Source organism: Vicia villosa, linkage group LG5 (assembly GCF_029867415.1).
Source record: "Vicia villosa cultivar HV-30 ecotype Madison, WI linkage group LG5, Vvil1.0, whole genome shotgun sequence".
Taxonomy (NCBI): domain Eukaryota; kingdom Viridiplantae; phylum Streptophyta; class Magnoliopsida; order Fabales; family Fabaceae; genus Vicia; species Vicia villosa.
This window is the reverse complement of record NC_081184.1, coordinates 136221358-136240099: the sequence shown is the minus strand read 5'-3', so window position 1 is coordinate 136240099 and position 18742 is coordinate 136221358. Positions and strand designations below refer to the sequence as shown.

The window sequence follows — 18742 nt, the reverse complement described above, 5'->3', positions numbered from 1 at the left end:
ACGCCACAACAAGGTTCGGCCAAAACTTCCCTCAACATGAGTGGTTGAAGGTTGTAAAGACAATTTTCAAAGACCAGAAACACGTGGAAGTATATCAAAAGTTGGAATCCCACGTAGTAGGACACGTGTCGAAATAATTAATGTAATTAAGGTCGCAAAAATTAATTCTTCTCTATAGAACTAAGGTATCCAAGTTACAGAGAGAAATATTGTGTAAGAAAATATATCAGTCTGCATCTTTTCTTTTGATTCTTTTAAGTCTTTAAATTCGAAGCATTTACTTTAATGATATTTATTATATTTTTATTTACTTTTTTCTTCCAAAGCAATTTCTCATTGTTTCAATCATTATTTATATTTAAATTCTTGATATCCAAACATTCAAGTTCTAGACACAAAAACTTGTTGTTGCATTATTTTGCACAAATTATCCTTAAGATTTTTTTCCGAGTTTAATCCTTTAAGAGAACTAAAACTTGTGATTTGATTTGCTAAAAATACTAGTAAAGAATGTATAACTATCTGTAACCCCATGTAACCACATGTATAGTTAGCTTCTAACTTCTAAAATTGAATTACATATCCAATACCCTTTCTAATTCAAATTTCTTAAGTTTGTTAAACGATAGGGTACTGTAACACGGTGAACTGACTTTTATTTTTGTAAGCAACAATGTTGCGGTAAGCATGAGTCGCCACCGACTTTTATTTTGTCCAATGTTAGGAAAGGTAAAAAGTACAGAAAAAGACCTTTTGAAAAGAAAACGGGCTCGGGGGGTAAGTTATGAAAAGGGAAGGTTTAAGCACCATTTTCATCCGTAGTTATCTACGGGCTCTTAATTTGCTTAGCTCATGTTTGTTTGTTTTGAGTTGAAAAAGGGGCGTAAGGACTTTAGCGTAAATGTGTAGCCTTAGTTTTTGAAAGAGTATTCAGATTAAGAGCACTACCCTAAATAACTGGTCTTTTTCTATGCTTTTTAAAGTTCCTAGGACTATCCATACTATATAGAAGTAGGTAGTCCTTGTTTATATTGGGCGTGCGGGTCATCGAAGGGTCATCGAGGTCGTTGAAGGCAACAGGTAGAGGTACCTTTAGCAATATTCAGAGGGACAATCATCGTTTCGTAGGCAACCATTCGAGGGACTAGATCATATCATCGTAGGCAACATCGTGGGTCATCGAGGGACTTATGATCTTTGCGATGATTTTTAATCGAGGGACTTCTGCTAATGGGTACCTGTACATTCGAGGGACACGACCTTATAATCGAAGGCAACCAAGAGTGGCGTACCCTAGGGGTGAGTGTGTGTGAAGAGTGTGTTAAATTCAGATATATTATCTTGAAGTTAGGTTAGCTAACGATTATTTAAGTTATCTTGCCATACACACCCTAATTACTAACAATTAATAATATATACAGGCATACAAGTATAGGTGCGGAAAGATAAACCTAAGACTATTACATGGCTTCGGGATGGGGGATTACATAGTCAAAATGGGGGATGAAAAATAATATTACAAACCCAAAGAAAATTAAAGCGGGGAGTAAAAAGATTAATATATGTACGAAATAATATAGAACTTGCGAATGTCCACTAAACAGTACGTTGCTCAAGATAGTACCTCGCAATAAAAAGAAAAATGTTAGAAAAAATAACATGGAATAATAAATAAAAAAAACTAAAATTGATTAAAAGAGAAATTATATTAAAAAGAGAAATCATGTATTTTTTAGTATATTCAATATGACAAAGTAAAATATGATTAGTCTACCCAAACAAAATATAGGCTAAATTAACTGAATGAGCTAAAATTTAGAAAAAAGAGGTGTTAATAGAAATGAGTATAGAAAAGCCCATGAAAGGCCCAAACACAAAACCAAACATAATTTCCAATTTACTTCTAATTATAATTATAATTAAATAAAAGAAAAGAAAAAAAAAAGGTTAACGATACAAAAAGAAAAAAAAAAAGTTACAACATGCACAAAGTGGGAGAGGGGCGGATCACTTGTGGTGGTCCTTTTTGGTTTTCAAAATTAGTTTCCCGGACCACTAAGATCTTGACAAGTGGCAATTGTTTTATCATTATTAAAAAATAAACAAATAGAATAATTAACACATGTTAGAAGTAAAAAAAAAGAATTAAACAGATCCTTCTTTCCTCTCTTTCGTTCACTTCCTCTTTGTTCCATTTTCTTCTAAAAATCCAACCATTCTTTTCTTATTTTCTTTTTCAACAAAAATAAACAACAAAACAAACATTCAGTTCACCCTTTTCATAATAATAAGCAATATACAAATCAAAAGCCAAGAATCAAAATTGCAGGAAGGAATTACCCAAAAATAAAGCGACGAATCCACAAATCGGAGAGTGCGAACGTCGGAGATGATGAAGTCGTCTTCACGGGCGCGAAAGAAATCTCCGTGGTCGTCCGTTGTGGATCAGACGTGAGTTGATGCGGTTCCGACGGCGTGGAGCGGTAGTGATGAGCGTTAGGATCGTGTCGGCTGAGAGGTTGGGTCATTCGCGGACGGTGTTGCGGAGGTTCCGCGTGGAGGTCGTCGGACTGATTGTCAGCGGCTGGTCGGCGCTGTTGGTGTTTAGCCGGCGTGCGGTTCGCGGTGGATCGGATCTGATTCGGAAACAAGTTTCTGCTTCTTCTTTTTTTCCTGCGCAACAGACAAAACAGACAAAGACAATAACACACAGTAAAAAAAAATATGAGATTTAGCTTATGTTGTTGAATGGTATAGCTTTTGTTTAGCTTGTTATGCTTGAAAAGTTTGTATTGTAAGTGTATGGTTTGGTGATTTAAGTCTGTAAAGTTTATGGGGTTATGTGGTGGTTCTTTGAAGATGAAGGTTGTTGATGGAATTTTTATGGGTGAATAAGGATTAGCATGTGACTGAGAGTGGAGTGTGAAATAGGTTAGGATTGTGTAGCATAAGAATTAGTTTTTTTTCCTCGTACGTGTAGATTGTTAGTGTGTTATATAGAAAAAGAAATTAAGTTAAATCAATAGAGAAAATCAACCTATTAACTAATATCATCAAGCATTTAAATCAAATTTGATTTGATTTTTAATTCTTGCTATATTTAATTAATTCATTGATTTTTTCTAAAAGTAAAAAAAACTATCCTACAATACAATATTTTAAAATGAGAACAAATCTTTTTGAATTCTTTTTTATTTTTATGATTTTTTGGTTATTTTTTTAATTAAAATGAGAAAAAGTTAAAAAAAAAACATTTTTTTTAATAATAAATAAATAAAATACGAAAAAAATGTTTAAATAATAAAAAAAACTTATTTTTTGTGATTTTTTTGAATATTTTAAAACAACAATAAAGTTAGTAATAAAAGGAAAAATGTTGGTAAGTGAGATTCAAACTCGGGACCTTGTACATGCAAGCCTTACACTCTTACCAAATGTGTTATGTCACTCGTTTGAAATAAAATGACATTGTCAAATATATGAGGGTAAATTTTGGGGTATGACAGGTACTATCTAGAGGGGGTGAATATATCGCAAATGAAATTTTCTTATTAAAAATTCTATTTTGAAAAATGTTTAACTATGGTGAACCAGATATGTTCCGATACCATTTGTAATGCTCCATGTTGATTTCAAGATTACTGACTAACCCAACAAACTAACACGGTTTCTTCAGCATGCTTTGTCCTTACTCGCACACTTTTCGGGAAACTTCCTAGAAGGTCACCCATCTAAATACTACTCCAAGTCAAGCACAATTGACTATGAAGTTCTTATTTGTTTGGCTACTGCAAAGAACATTCATAATGTTGGTATAGGTAGTAACAATCAATGCTTATAAGCATTCCATCTACCATGCAGTCTCCTACCTGCACAGCCTCACGATCCCTCTCATTTCAATGTGAATTTGGTTTTGGCCTAAAAGCTTCCGGGATCTGCTCATTGTCATGCATTGTGCATTGACTACCGTTCCCCACCGTCATCGACCTCGAGTGTTGCAAATCCACTAGCTTCTGCTTGGTTCATCACCAAACCATATCATATTGGGAGAGGTCTACTCTTAAATCATTTGTAATGCCTCGTACTGCTTTTAGGATTACCGACATACCCCGTAAACCAGCACGAATCTTTTCAGCATGTTTTATCCTCACACACACATTTTTCGAGAAACTTCCTAGAAGGTCACCATCCAAATACTACTCCAAGTCAACCACACTTAACTATGGAGTTCTTATTTGTTAGGCTACCAAAAAGAATATGCATCTTGTTGGTATAGATAGTACCAATCAATTTTTATAAGCCTTCCTTCTACCATGTAGTCTCATACCTACACAGTCTCGAGATCTTTCTCATTCCGATGTGAATTCGGTTTTTTCCTAGAAGTTTCAGGAGCCACTCATTTTCTTTCCTTGTGCATTGACAATCATTCCACGCCCTCGTCGTTCTCAAGTGTTACAATCACCAAAAATGGGATTTCATGGCAGAATCTTAGGCTAATATAGATGAGCAAGATGAGACAGATGTCTTATCTGATGAGAATGAAGAATGGGAAACATATCACTTCAAATTTCAACTAGCCTTATCCAAATCTCAGAAAAAGAAACTCAAACAAAATGCTAGAGCAAAAAGTGTTTATGCAAAAAGTACATCTATTAGAATATATGGGGTGTATCCAATTCCCAACAAGATTGGATCTAAAGTACATGTTTTTTGCTTAAAAGCCTAACTTTTGCTTCCTTGTTGAATCTTGGATGAGGTTTGAAAAGTTTCCTCTTAGATTATTTTACTCCTTAGTATTTAAGCTTTTTTGGTATGAACAATATGACTAGTTTGATTCCTAACCATTGGTGTATGTATAACAAAAAAATTTGATCATCACATCATTTCAATCAATGATTAATTTGTCTCCTTAATGGTTGATCATAATTCAATCAATGTTGGTATTATTGTCATTTATGCCTCCACTTGTCATCTTAAGAAAATGAAGTATTGGAATTATCTTTCTAGTTATATTGGGACTCACTTTTTGCCTTGGTTTTGTGAATATGAACTTCTCCTTAACCTTGGCTAGGTTTTTGATGAATACAAATACATCTACCATAGAAGAAAAAGATAAAGACGACAATGATAACTAAGAAAGCAAAAGATGAAGACAAATGATTGATTAAAGGTGAATGGAAAAGATCTTCAATGTTTATGTTAAAAGTATTTATCTTTAAAATATCATGATTCATCTCTTATATCACTTAAAATCTCATAATAAATCACTCAAACTTAATCTTAAAAGTTCTTAAAGATCATGCATAAAAACCGTTGAATCAAAGTAGTCAAAAGTGGTATTTTTAAAGGAAAAGTTATGATAATCGACTACCCCATGCTGGTAATAGATTACATGTATTCAAAACTCAAAAAATATAACTATTGGGTAGTGGTAATTGATTACCACCCTATGGTAAACGATTATCATGTGAAATGAGGCCCTTTTCATCAATCAACGGCACTATTTTAGATAGCAAAGCTTTATGGAACATTTTTATACTTATGCATCTATTCATATGGGTTTGTAAGGGTGTATATAAGGCTCCATACACTAGAAAAAATTAACAACGTTCACATTCTCATTTACACAATTCAAATATCATTTTCAAATATCATTCATTTTCGAAATGGTTTGAAACTTTGTAACCTATCAAAAACCATAAAAAGCTTCAAAACCAAAATAGATTATGAGCATTAAGTGATATACATTTTAATTGTAATATTGATAAGAATCGATAATCATAGGTTGAATTTGATTATTTTATATTCAATATAGATTCTTCATTTCTCAACAAAATGAATGTGACTTGTTTCACCATAGTGTTTGGTGAAGATCATCATAGTGTTTGGTGATTGAGAAAAATGTTATTTGAGTTGGGGTAATTCAAAGTCCCCCATAAGGTTTGTGTTTATGTTTAGGCATTAGAATGTTATAAGGAGGTCTTGGTGAAGAGTTGTACAAGGATCTAAAAGAGGTCTTTGAATTAGATAGTGGAAAATCCTCTAAGGAGTATAGGGATTGGATGTACCCTTGGTTTATAAGGGGAACTGGTATAATTCTTGTGTGTCCTTTATCTTTATACTTTTAATTTTATGAACTTTACATTCATACAAAGTTTGCAATCATTCACTTGCTTTCGATAAAATAAAAAGATAAGAAACTTTGCATAAAATGAGAAAAGTCCATCAACATTAATTCACCCCTCACCCTCTCTTTGGTTGTATCTCGTAGTTACAGGTATTTTAAAGGATACTATAATTCCATCTTAGGATCCCATGAACATATATGGAGACACACACAACTAATATAACTCCTATCTTGGAATTATCTTTTTGGGAAGATCATAACAACATGGTGGATCTTCAAACTCATGAAGCTTTCTTCATCTGGTCTAATGGGAGAAGTGGTAAGAGTTTTGCGGATAGAACGCTTGATAGGGTCTTTTGTAACCAACCCTGGATTTTGGACTGTGCCTATATGGCAGTGACATCTTTAACTAGAATAAGGTCTGGCCATTTCTCAATGGTCTTTAATTTCAAATTCACTATAGTCAAACATATTTCCCCTTTTAGATTTCATAAGATGTGGAGTTTGTATGATGACTGTTACAAATTTATAAGAATTTATTGGGACATTCCTTTAATTAGTTGCCCAATGTACATCTTGAACAAGAAATTACAAATTCTCAAAACCAAGCTTAGAGTGGGGAGCAATGAGTTCTTTGGGATTGTCCATAACTTAGTCAAAGACATAACAAAAAATATTTTTGATATTCAATAGCTTATTCAAGCAGAAGAAGCCAATAAGAACATGTTAAGTCAAGAAAAAATGCATTGTTAGAGTTGGAGAAGGCTTTGGACAAATAGGAGATTTTCTTGCTTCAAAATCCAGGGTAACTTGGCATATTGTAGGAGACAGAAATACATATTTCTTTCATAGAACGGAAAAGATCAAATGCTCTAAGATTATCATTATTTATATAAAGTATGGGGACACTTTAATCACTGAACCTCAACATATTTCAGATCATGAAGTTTCATATTTCTTTAATCTATTTGGTGTTGCAGCTGCATGTCAAGACTTTTCTCTTATAGAGGAGGTCATTGTCAATCTCTTAGATGACATCATGAAAAATCTACTAACCGTTACTCCCTCAATAGAGGAAATCTCTTCTTATTTTTTTAATCTCAGTAAAGATAGCTCTCCAGGCCTAGATGGTTTTGGTGGTGTATTCTACCAAACATATTGGAACATTGTCAAGCATGATGTATACAAGGAACTCAGCGAATTCTTCACTTCAGGATGGATCTTTCCAAACTTCAATTCCAATACCATTATCCTTCTATCTAAATCCAAAGATGATAACACTGTGGAAAAGTTTAGGCCCATTGCTATGGCCAATTTCAAATTCAAGATTATCTCCAAAATCTTGGCAAGTAGGCTTGCCCATGTCATGCCCTCTTGGTTTCCGAAGAATAAAAAGGTTTCATCCGATGAAGGACCATTAAAGACTGCATTTTTTCCTTTAAAGCTTTAAATATTCTCGACATAAAAAAATTGGTGCAAATCTTACTATCAAGGTAGATTCAGCGAGGCATTTGACACTTTAGACTGGTTTTTCTTCTTTGAATGTTAGATAAGTCTGGTTTCTCCTCTAAGAAATTTCATTGGATTTCCACCATCTTGTTTTCAGCTAATCTATATCTAGAAATCAATGGTTCTCATCATGGATACTTCAAGTGTGTCAGGGGTGTTAGGCTATGGGACCCCCTTTCACCTTCACTTTTTTGTTTGGTAGAGGAAGTTCTTACCCGAGGAATTTCTAAGCTAGTTTCGGTAGGTAATTTGAAACCAATGATGGCCATAAGGACCTTGGGTGTTCCAATTCACATTCTCTATGTTAATGATATTCTAATTTTTCGCAAAGGTACTGCTTCTAACATCCAAGCTCTCGCTTCTCTTTTCTCTTCTCTAGGTATGCTCAAGTATCTGGTCTGGTTCATAACACCTTTAAGTCAACCATTTTTGTTGTTAATATAATAACATCTAGACTAAATAATATTTTGGATACGACTAGGGGTGGGAATAGGCCAGGCCGGCCTACAGGGGCCTACAGCCTGGCCTATGAAAGCCTGGCCTGGCCTGGCCTATTTAATAAAAAGGCTAGGTTTAGGCTTTTTAAAAAGCCCATTTACTTAAATAGGCCAGGCTTAGGCTATTAAAAAAGCCTATAAAGCCTAATAGGCCGGCCTGTTTAGTAAATATATTGTTTTTATAAATTACAAATCCTTGAAAGTTGGAATAATCAATTAATATATAATTAAAATTGTAATCACGTAACAAAAAAGAAACTTAAGAGATAAAATATATTTAGAATTTGAAGGGACTTCTTTCAAAACCTCAGTCTCACTGTGTGATAGAAACCCTAATACAAACTAAGAGAACGGTGTCGGCAAATCTCTTTTACAAACTGAAGCTACAAGGTATTATCCATTGAAGCTACAATTGTTTATTAAAAGGTAAGTAAATATTAATTTTATTGATTGATTGTTTGGTTTTGATTTTAATCTTTTATTTTCTTTTGCACTATCGTAAACAACCGTACTGTACATACTAACAAACCATTGCAAGAATATCATAAGGCTTCAACACACCCTTTAGAAATTTGTTTGATTATTAAAGAAACAAACCTTTCTATAATGAAAATATCATATGGCTTTTTTTTCTAACAAAAAAAAATATTAAGCTGATATGTAAGCGGCAGACATATATATACTGTCAATTTGCAACATCTATTGCTAGAGATAAGATAATATCCAAGTATTAGATGAGAGATATATGGTGTGTGTTTTCATATTTTAAAGAAATTGTATCCGTCTCTTTTTTTTTGTCTCCATCAATTTTTCTCATCTTTGGTTTGTTGCAATCCTGTTAATCAGATATTATTAATTTGACTAAAAAAAAAAAAATCTAGTATGTGTTAGTTAGTTATTATTAAGAATAATTTTAATTTTTCTTGTAGATTTTTTCATTTGTTTGTCTAAGGTTCTATGTTATTTACTCTCTATAGAAACAACACACAGTGTAAACACTACTCTATATATTTTATTTGTATAATTTAATATAACTTTTGTGATGATAATGTGTGGTTCTACATATTTGTGTCTGTTAGTGAAGATGCATGTTACAATGATTGTTAGAATAATATTATGTGTGTTGTTTATATATTTGATAATTTTTTATTTCTTTCTTGTCTTTAACTCAAAATGGATATACATTACCTTTTATTCATTTATCTATGGATATGCTTGAATAATTTGCTAAAAGTGTAATGATTATGATATAAATTGGAAAATAATTTGAACCTTATGATATACTTATTTTAGTGACTCTGTTGATGGAAAAAAGATGGGTGGGGTTGGTTGATTAAATTTAGTTAACGTAATTTTTTAATTTTGTAGGAATCTAATTAACTATTGTTAAATTTAAACACAATAGTGAGCATTATTAATTAATGGTTTTGGTTTTCGTATTTGCATCATTGAGCATTATTCTATTTAGTATTACACATTCTAATTCAAGTTTGTACTATTTCTAGTAAATGGCTTCTTCTTTGAATAATAATGAGGTGAGTGAACAAGTGGCTATAGATTCAACTCAAGTAGAAGCAAACACAACACAAGAAAGTCAGGAACTTGAACATGAACAAGAACCAGAATCAGTTGTTGGGAGAAAGAGGAGAAAAACATCAAGCATTTGGAAAGATTTTGATGAAGTTGAAATTAAAAAAGGTGTGATGAAAGGGGTTTGCAAATACTGTAAACTCCAATTTGCTACTGGAGGGCCGGGATCTAGCACTAGTCATATGAAAAGGCATATTGATAAATGCTTGAAAAAGAAGTTGCACGAGTCTACCGAAAAGAGACAAACAACCATTCCGTTTCAGCCTTCAAATTCAGGTAATCCCTTTATTACTCCCGGTGCTAGATACTCTAATGAAAAGATGAGGGAAATAATTGCAACCGCTATCATGGTCCATGAATATCCTTTTAGCATTGTTGAAGATGACGTTTGGATGTGGGGTTTCCAATATGCAAACTCAGATTTTCATAAGGTTACTCATAAAACAATAAGGAGTGATTGTGTGGCATTGTTTGAGAGGGAGAAGAAAGTGTTGAAGAAAATTTTAGAAAGTGTGGGAAAGATAAGTTTAACTACTGATATGTGGAAATCTAGCCACCAGGTAGTTGAGTATATGGTTATCACAGGACATTTCATTGATTCAGAATGGAATCTTCAAAAAAGAGTTTTGAGTTTTGTGAAAGTCCCTGCACCAAGGCGTGGAATTGATGTGGCTGATTCTATTTATAAATGTTTGAAAATTTGGGGGATTGAAAATAAAGTTTTTTCAGTATCCGTTGATAATGCCTCTTATAATGATTCATGTTTAAGATGTCTCAAAGATGATTTATCTCTAACTAGTAAGTTAATCCTTGATGGTTCTTTGTTTCATGTTAGATGTTGTGCTCATATATTGAATTTGTTGGTGCAAGATGGCCTTAGTAAAATTAAGGACATCATTTTCAATATTCGTGAAAGTGTCAAATATATTAATCACAATGATGGAAGACTAAAGGCATTTTGTGATGTGGTTGAGCAAAAAGGTTTGAAAGAAAGGAAACTCATTATTGATTGTCCAACAAGATGGAATTCAACCTTTAATATGTTGTCAACTGCTTTGAATTTTAAGATTGCATTTGCAGCCTATAAAGAAAGAGAGCCTCATTATGATTATGCCCCTTTGCCTGAAGAATGGAACAAAGTTGAGAAAGTTTGTAAACTTCTAGAAGTGTTTAATCGTGCTACTCATGTTATTTCAGGTAGTTTATCAACAATTTTTTTCACTTTAAAATTATCAATATTATTATAATTTTTTAAGGAGTTATTCATATTGTGTTCTATAATTTAAGATTTTGGATTTGAGAAGCCAATGAACTATTTATATTTGGTATTTTTTAATGTTCTTTTAGTAATTTTGTAATGTTGAAGTACGACATAGATACTATTATGTTGCTGCAATGGCATGATTGATATGCGACTGTTAAGTGTTAAGTTTTTTGCTGTTATCTTGCTACAATGGCATGATAGATATGCAACTTCTAAGTGTTAAGTTGTTTGCTTATCATGTCAATTATTTTGTTTCAATGTTAAGTGTAATCTTTCTTCTAGTTACGTGGTGCATGGTGAACTTCTAAAAGTTTTCTTTAAAAAAAATTGGGTCAAATAATATATAAAATATTATATAATCTATTCAAAATTAAATTAAATGAATTATTTGAAATTCTTCATAAAAAATAGGCTTTTTAAATAGGCTTTAAGGCCAGGCCAGGCTTTTAAATAGGCCAGGCCAGACCAAAAAAATGAGCCTATAATAGGCCATAGGCCAGGCTCAGGCCTTATAAATGTACCGTAGGCCAGGCCCAGGCCTTCTAAAGCCTGGCCTAGCCTGGCCTATTCCCACCCCTAGATACGACCGGTTTATCCTAAGGCAAATTTCCTTTCAATTACCTCGGGGTACCTATTTTCAAAGGAAAAGTTAGAGTTAATCACCTCTAGCACATTGGAGACAAGATGATTGCTAAACTTTCATCTTGAAAGTTTTGTCTCCTCTCTATGCAAAAAGAGCTATATTAGTTCTATTTGTTTTCTAAGGTAAGATAACTCATTCTATTTGTGTTAACTCTTGGCCCATTTCTCTCCTTAAATCAATTGACCTAGAATATTAGAATATTATCTGGAGTGGAGATGTAAACAAGAGGAAATTGGTGACAATTTCTTGGAAGAATGACTATTAACCTAAAGCTTCGAGTATGCTAGGTCTCATGTCTCTCATTTTTTTGAATGAGACCTCAAATATTAAGTTGGGGTGGGATTCACACACGTACAAAGAAGATTGGGCCTAATTACTTAGGGAAAGATTTATCAGACTAACAGATTTTATAAATCATTATATTCCTTCTTCTATTTTGGTAGGGATGAAGTCTGAGATCAGCGTTGTTAGAAGTCACTCCTGTTAGGTTCTTAGGGATGGAACTAGCATTAAATTTTGGAGATATTCTTGGTGAGGTGGACATGTGATCAATGAGCTGCATTTGGATTCCCTTCCATTATATTTCAATCTCAACACCAAATTTTTTTACTTCTTTAGTCATAATGGTTGGTCCTTCTCAACTGTTTGGCATGATTTATTTCCTTTACTTGAAGACATAATGAACTCCATAACTTTTCCTTTTGTTGACAATGTTGATCAAATGATTTGGCAAAAGTTTGGTTCGGCAAATATGTCTTTAAAAGAGGCATATCAATTCAAAAATCGGTTATATCCAAACCTTTCTTGGGCGAAAGATATATGGTCTAAAGACATCCATCCTTCAAAATTGTTGGCGGTATGAAGATTAATGCATAATAAGTTGCCAACTGATGATCATCTCCAAAATAGAGGGTGTGTTTTAGCATTTGTGTGTTATATGTGCAAAAATCATTCTAAAACCTCACATCATCTCTTCTTTACTTGTGTAGTTTCTGTCAAAATTTGGTCTTGGTTGAGCAGAATCATCAAGTCTAATCTGCAGGTCAATTCTTCTAATGATATATGGTCCTTATCTAGTAATAACATGTCCCTCAATGTGCTTTAATTCTCAAAGCTTCGATCATCTTTCTGATCAATGTCATTTTGTCTGCCTTAAACTCATTCTAATTCAAAGATAAAGAGATATTTTTTCAATTCAATTTTCTCTCAAATCATGGCTCGGGTCAGGCTAACTAGCACCAGGACCAAACTAACTTTTAGAGCCTCTTGGAATGACCTTACTCTTCTCAAAGTTTTCAATATCCTAATGCACCCTCCTAGCGCTTCAACCATCAAAAAGGTTATTTGGTGTCCTCCTTTCTTTGATTGAATTAAGTGTAATGTTGATGGAGCCTACTCCTCTAATCCTAATGTTATGGCCTGTTGAGGTGAATTTAGGGACGACAATGGTAAATTCATCTTAGCTTTTGTTGAATTTTTTATTTGGGATAACTCTTTGTTGGCTGAATTTTGTGTGGTTTTAAGAGCAATAGAGATAGATAAAACCAAAGGTAAGACTAGGCTTTAGGTAGAGTCGAATTCTCTTCTAGTGGTCAAAACTTTTGGCTACCAATCTTGACTGTGTGCCTTGTAAAATTAAAAACATATGGCATATTTGCATTAACATGCTTTTTGACATGTCTTTCTTTACTATACACATATATAGAGAAAGAAATATTTGTGCGAATTTTTTTACTAAAATAGGTCATACATCTACATCCTTAACTTATTTTGATTTTTTACTCTTGGACATTAGAAAAGACTGTGTAAAAAATATGCTAGATTTGTGTTTTTTTTTTTAGATTCAAATTTTTTGGAGTGGATTTTGACCTAATCATCCATTCTTTTTTATGTATCAATCTTCTTTTTAATATATTTTGGCTTTAAAAAATAAATGAATATGAAATTTTTTTATTGAGAGAAAAAAATTTAATACTTTCATTTTTTTTTTTATTTTATAAATTTTCTTCACCAAAAACGATTATAAACACTTCTCTAAAAGCCTCGTCCTAAATTGTCCACAATTTTGTTAGGTGATGTTTTTTTTAGTCTTTTGTAAGAAAATATTTCTACTTTTTTATGCTTTTTATTTTTCTTTCTTTTTTTTCTAATGTAACCAAAAAAAAATAGATTAATAATATCCTGAACGATTTCTCCCCAAAACTGGACATATTAAATCCACTTTAAGGTTTTATTTCTTCTTCATTTCAAGTCGATGGAGTATTATTAGTTTCATTAGGTGAGAGTAACTAACAACTTCATTATCCTGATTTTTTAACATTAGTTAGCTTCTTCCCCATCCTAAAGCTTGTGACTAATTTAACCTCATTTCTTATAATAAAATACATTTGGAAACAGTTTTAACCAAGAAACAAAAAAAACACACCCTTGCTTTCTCTAATAGTTTATTAAGTGAATGTGTGTGTTGAATCCATTCATTCCTTTCTTAATTCAGTTGCTCCCTTTGAGTTGCATAGCCTCATAAAGATCCTTTTTCATAGAAATATGATTTCTTGCTACCAATATCCATTGCCTTTGTATAAATTGATACTGCTATTACTCTCTTCATCTCACTGTACTGCATAACCATTACTGCCACCATTGGAAACAACTAGCAATTGGAAGAGTAGTTGGTGAAATGAATTCTCTGACTATATTTTTCGTCTGTTTACTTTCATTATCAAGTAAGTTTGAAACATACATGTTTTTTTCTGTTATAGTATTTTATGTTTTTCATTAAACTATATGCAAATTCTCCTAACTCTACAGGTGCAAAAGCCAGTAGCAATATTGGTGTGAACTATGGTGTGCTTGGAAACAATCTACCCTCTCCATTCCGGTCCATTGAATTACTAACAACGATGAAAGCCGGCCTTGTGAAGATCTATGATGCCAACCCAGAAATTCTACGGCTTTTATCAATCACAAAGCTCAAAGTTTCCATTATGATCCCAAACAATGAAATCTCAGGCATTGCTGCAAACCAAAGCATAGCAGATGAGTGGGTGAAGAACAATATCCTCCCATACTACCCGAACACCCTGATTCGATACTTACTTGTAGGGAATGAAGTGCTAAGCTACAATACAGAACAAGCTCACAAAATGTGGCATGATCTTGTCCCGGCAATGCGAAGCATTAAGAGAGCACTCAAATCTCAGAACATCAGAGGCATCAAAATTGGCACCCCATTAGCAATGGATGTCTTACAAACAACCTTCCCACCATCAAGCGGGACATTCCGACCCGACGTAAGAGACAGTGTGATAGCACCAATGCTTAAGTTCTTAGACAGAACCAACTCGTTTTTCTTCATTGATGTATACCCATACTTCCCATGGTCACAAGACCCTTCCAATATTAACCTAGACTACGCTCTATTCAGGGGAAATTTCGCCATAATAGACCCGGGTAGTGGCTTAATCTACAGAAACTTGTTAGACCAAATGCTTGACTCGCTTATCTTCGCCATGTCAAAACTCGGGTACTCCAACATCCAGCTCATAATATCAGAAACAGGATGGCCAAACTCCGGTGACATAGAAGAACTAGGTGCAAACACTTTCAATGCCGCCATATACAATCGTAATCTAATCCAAAGAATGACAGCAAAACCATCCATCGGTACACCAGCTAGACCCGGAGTCCAAATACCAACCTTCATCTTCTCACTTTTCAACGAAAATCAAAAGCCAGGACCCGGAACAGAGCGACACTGGGGCTTATTACACACAGACGGAACCCCAATTTATGATTTAGACTTAACAGGGGAAAAAAACATCACAGACTTTGCACCATTACCAGCTCCAATGAACAATGTGACATACAAAGGAAAAAAAACATCACATAATATGGATCATCACAACAAGAATTCTTCAGAAACTACTGCTTTATAAATTTACATATCTTCAACATAATTTTTCTTTGAATTGTTCTATCAATCAAAATATTTATGAATGTTATTTATATTTCCAATTGAACTAGAATTGTCTGAAATTGTCAGGAACATGTATGACAAATAAATGTAACAAATTGACATAAATTAAGGCAAAAGAATAAATTTAAACGAACAATAGATGAACAAAAGATGATTCAATTGATAAGGCGCTAAGCACAATTACAATATAACAAGATTCTTAAGAAATTGAAACCAACGGTTTGTAATTTTTAGAAGAAGTCCAAGAACAGATTTAGAATATTCTTATATTTGCAAGATGATATGCATGTGGTCCAACATTTCACCTTTGAGGAATAACCTCGGACCGACGGCCAGACAGAGTATGAGAATGGACTTTTATTTAGGGGTGTCAAATGAAGATTGGAGAGTGTCAGTGGAAACTGGGAGGAATGACTTACACACGATATGTGCTTGTATAGAACAAAACCTCTTTCCTCCATAAAGGAAGCGTCTCAAGTTTTTAAAGCGGTGAAAGGGGTTGAGTGTAGACATCCTTGGTCGATAATATATGTGAGCCAATACAAGTAGGTTATGAATGCAAACATACAATACAAAACAAAACATTAAAAGCAACATGCATAACTCGTGATGAGACTATGTCCATTGTATTTGTATCACATTGATGTTACAACAAAAGGACCATCACTTTTTGACTTCATCTAAAATGAGATGCCCTTTAACCACTTACTTATTTACGACGGCCCTATCGGCTATCAATTGGATCTCGGGGTTGAGAACGTACCATACAGAGGAAAGGTCTGGTGTGTGGCAGCAGAAGAGCAAATGAAATAAAATTGAAAGCTACTTAGTCCTATGCCTGCAATGTAGCAAACATAAGCTGTGACTCACTTTCACCCGGAAATGAATGCTATGAACCGGTTTCAGTCACTGATTGTGCAAGTTACATTTTTAGCAACTATTGGGGTAAGTTCAAAAGTAAAGCAGCAACTTGTATAAAGACAATTCTTTGATTCTACATTACAAACTGTAACAACAAATGTACTAATAATACAGGTCTAGCTTCTTGCAAATTTACAGTCGTAATTCTCTAAAGGCTTTTTTGAACATCACAACAAGGAATAAACAAAAGATTTGTGATATTTATATTTCAATAGATATCTTTACATAATTTAGCATAGACATTATTGAATTAATCAATATTATTATTAAGTTTATCAACATTAATAATTAATGAAAGAAAGTGGAAGAAAAATAAATTGTAGAGCAAAAACAACAATCAGAAATGTAACAAACTGACAAAAATTCAGGCAAGAATTAGATGAACAAGAGACGAATTCATTCCACTGATAAGACGTTCAGAGAAATAACAAGTTCCATTGAAACCAACGGTTTGTGAATAACTACATAACGAAAATATCTACACAAACCCTAAGAGCAAGAATTCAACAAGATCAAGCACGCTCGCCTCTAATACGCCTAGCGAGCTGGATATCCTTTGGCATGATAGTGACACGCTTGGCGTGAATCGCGCAGAGGTTAGTGTCCTCAAAGAGTCCAACAAGATACGCCTCAGCCGCTTCCTGGAGTGCCGACACGGCGGAGCTCTGGAAACGGAGATCAGTCTTGAAATCCTGAGCGATCTCACGAACAAGACGCTGGAACGGAAGCTTGCGGATCAAAAGCTCAGTGCTCTTCTGGTACTTGCGGATCTCACGGAGAGCGACGGTTCCTGGCCTGAAACGATGTGGCTTCTTCACTCCTCCGGTGGCGGGAGCGGACTTGCGAGCGGCTTTGGTTGCCAGTTGCTTCCGTGGAGCTTTGCCGCCGGTGGATTTGCGAGCGGTTTGCTTGGTACGTGCCATTGTAAGATTATAGAAAAACGGTTACTAACAGATTATAACTTGAGGCTTGTTTCCGGTTATGCTTTGCGAGTGATGATTATGGAAGTGGAGAAATTAGTTTGTTATATAGTGGTGATTTTATGCGGGTTTTGAAATTGAGAGAAAGGTGAAAAATGGTTATGATTGTGGCCGTTGATTTTAGTTGGATAATCGACGGATATGTTTGTTTGGAATAGTAGAGCACGCGGATTACTGACGTGGCATGTAGAGGAGTTTGGAGTGTGTGATGGTGATCGTCGATCTGGGAGTAATTAAAGGTTGCGATTGACGCGGCCGGTAGATTTTTGGTGGGCAAAACGAAAATGAAAATATAAGAAGGAAAATTCATCTTTTGGCGGGTTAAGAAAAAGGGTCTTATGAATTGAATTTGAAGCTATATTGGGCTTTGAAGTTTGAATTCTTTTTTACAATGGAATTTTTCAATATCAACGTACTAAAATTCAACATATCTATGAATTAGATTCTAAATCAATAGAAAGGATTCATCGGAGATACATCTACGTATACCTTATGTAGATGTATCTTCGGACACAATAAAATTTGCAAATTTGGATGAATCCCTAACTCCGCATGCAATTATTTCGCAGATACAATTCCGTAAAACTTACATAGATGCAACTCTAGACACTCTTCTTTCAAAAATGCACCTCAAACCCTTCATTTTTCTTAGTTACTTAAACTCTCTCAAACCCTATTTTTTTCAAACTCTCTCAAACCCCATTTTCTCAAACTCTCTCAAACTACATTCAAGCAACAACAAGCAATTTTAAACATCCAACTTCAAGCAACTTTAAGACATTATTTGTAAGTTTTTCCCCTTTATTAAGTTTATGTATATATGTGTAGAAGTTGATTTTAAGTTACGAAATATATAGATTTTACATGTTTGATAACTTATTTATACCTAATGAAACGAATCTGATGGGCAGTTTTTACGATCAATACATTATGTCATTGATGGTGGTTATAGTTGCAGGTTGTTACAGATATGCATATCCGTAAATTTATAATGTATACCCGGAAACCGGAGATGCATCTCTGTAATCAATCAATCTGCAATATTATTCCTTTTTGTACATAACTCGTTGTGTAACGCTTATGTGTTTACATGAATTATGGATGATAGACCACCCCGATTGAGACACTACAAGATTGCACAATATTCATATGTTTGAGGGAAAAGAGTCAACCATCGCAGACTCCTGTTACCTCTAGCTCGGTCGATCTAGAGGTGTCAGGTTCTGGGGATCATG

At 34.0% G+C, this 18742-nt stretch overlaps 2 protein-coding genes and 1 pseudogene across 2 annotated transcripts; 2 read left to right on the top strand and 1 right to left on the bottom strand.

The window, feature by feature from the left end:
* The first annotated feature begins 6391 nt into the window (after positions 1-6391).
* On the top strand, positions 6392-9509 carry LOC131605530 (uncharacterized). Its single transcript, XM_058877877.1, has 4 exons — positions 6392-6446; positions 7108-7476; positions 7677-8015; positions 9502-9509. Exons 1-4 carry the CDS (start codon positions 6392-6394, stop codon positions 9507-9509), a joined length of 771 nt encoding a protein of 256 aa, XP_058733860.1.
* Positions 9510-9641: 132 nt separating this feature from the next.
* On the top strand, positions 9642-16598 carry LOC131605529 (zinc finger BED domain-containing protein RICESLEEPER 1-like; annotated as a pseudogene).
* Positions 16599-16902: 304 nt separating this feature from the next.
* Positions 16903-17534, bottom strand: LOC131602648 (histone H3.2). The gene has a single exon (XM_058874814.1). The coding sequence runs from the start codon at positions 17448-17450 to the stop codon at positions 17040-17042; it is 411 nt and encodes a 136-aa protein (XP_058730797.1). The 5' UTR covers positions 17451-17534; the 3' UTR covers positions 16903-17039.
* Between the last annotated feature and the right edge of the window lie 1208 nt (positions 17535-18742).

Coding starts and splice junctions, on each gene's coding strand:
- LOC131605530 (XM_058877877.1), top strand. CDS start 6,392: ATGGTGGATCTTCAAACTCATGAAGCTTTCTTCATCTGGTCTAATGGG. Junction 6,447..7,107: donor CTGGTCTAATGGGAGAAGTG/GTAAGAGTTTTG, acceptor TTGGTGTTGCAG/CTGCATGTCAAGACTTTTCT. Junction 7,477..7,676: donor TATCTCCAAAATCTTGGCAA/GTAGGCTTGCCC, acceptor TTTGAATGTTAG/ATAAGTCTGGTTTCTCCTCT.
- LOC131602648 (XM_058874814.1), bottom strand. CDS start 17,450: ATGGCACGTACCAAGCAAACCGCTCGCAAATCCACCGGCGGCAAAGCT.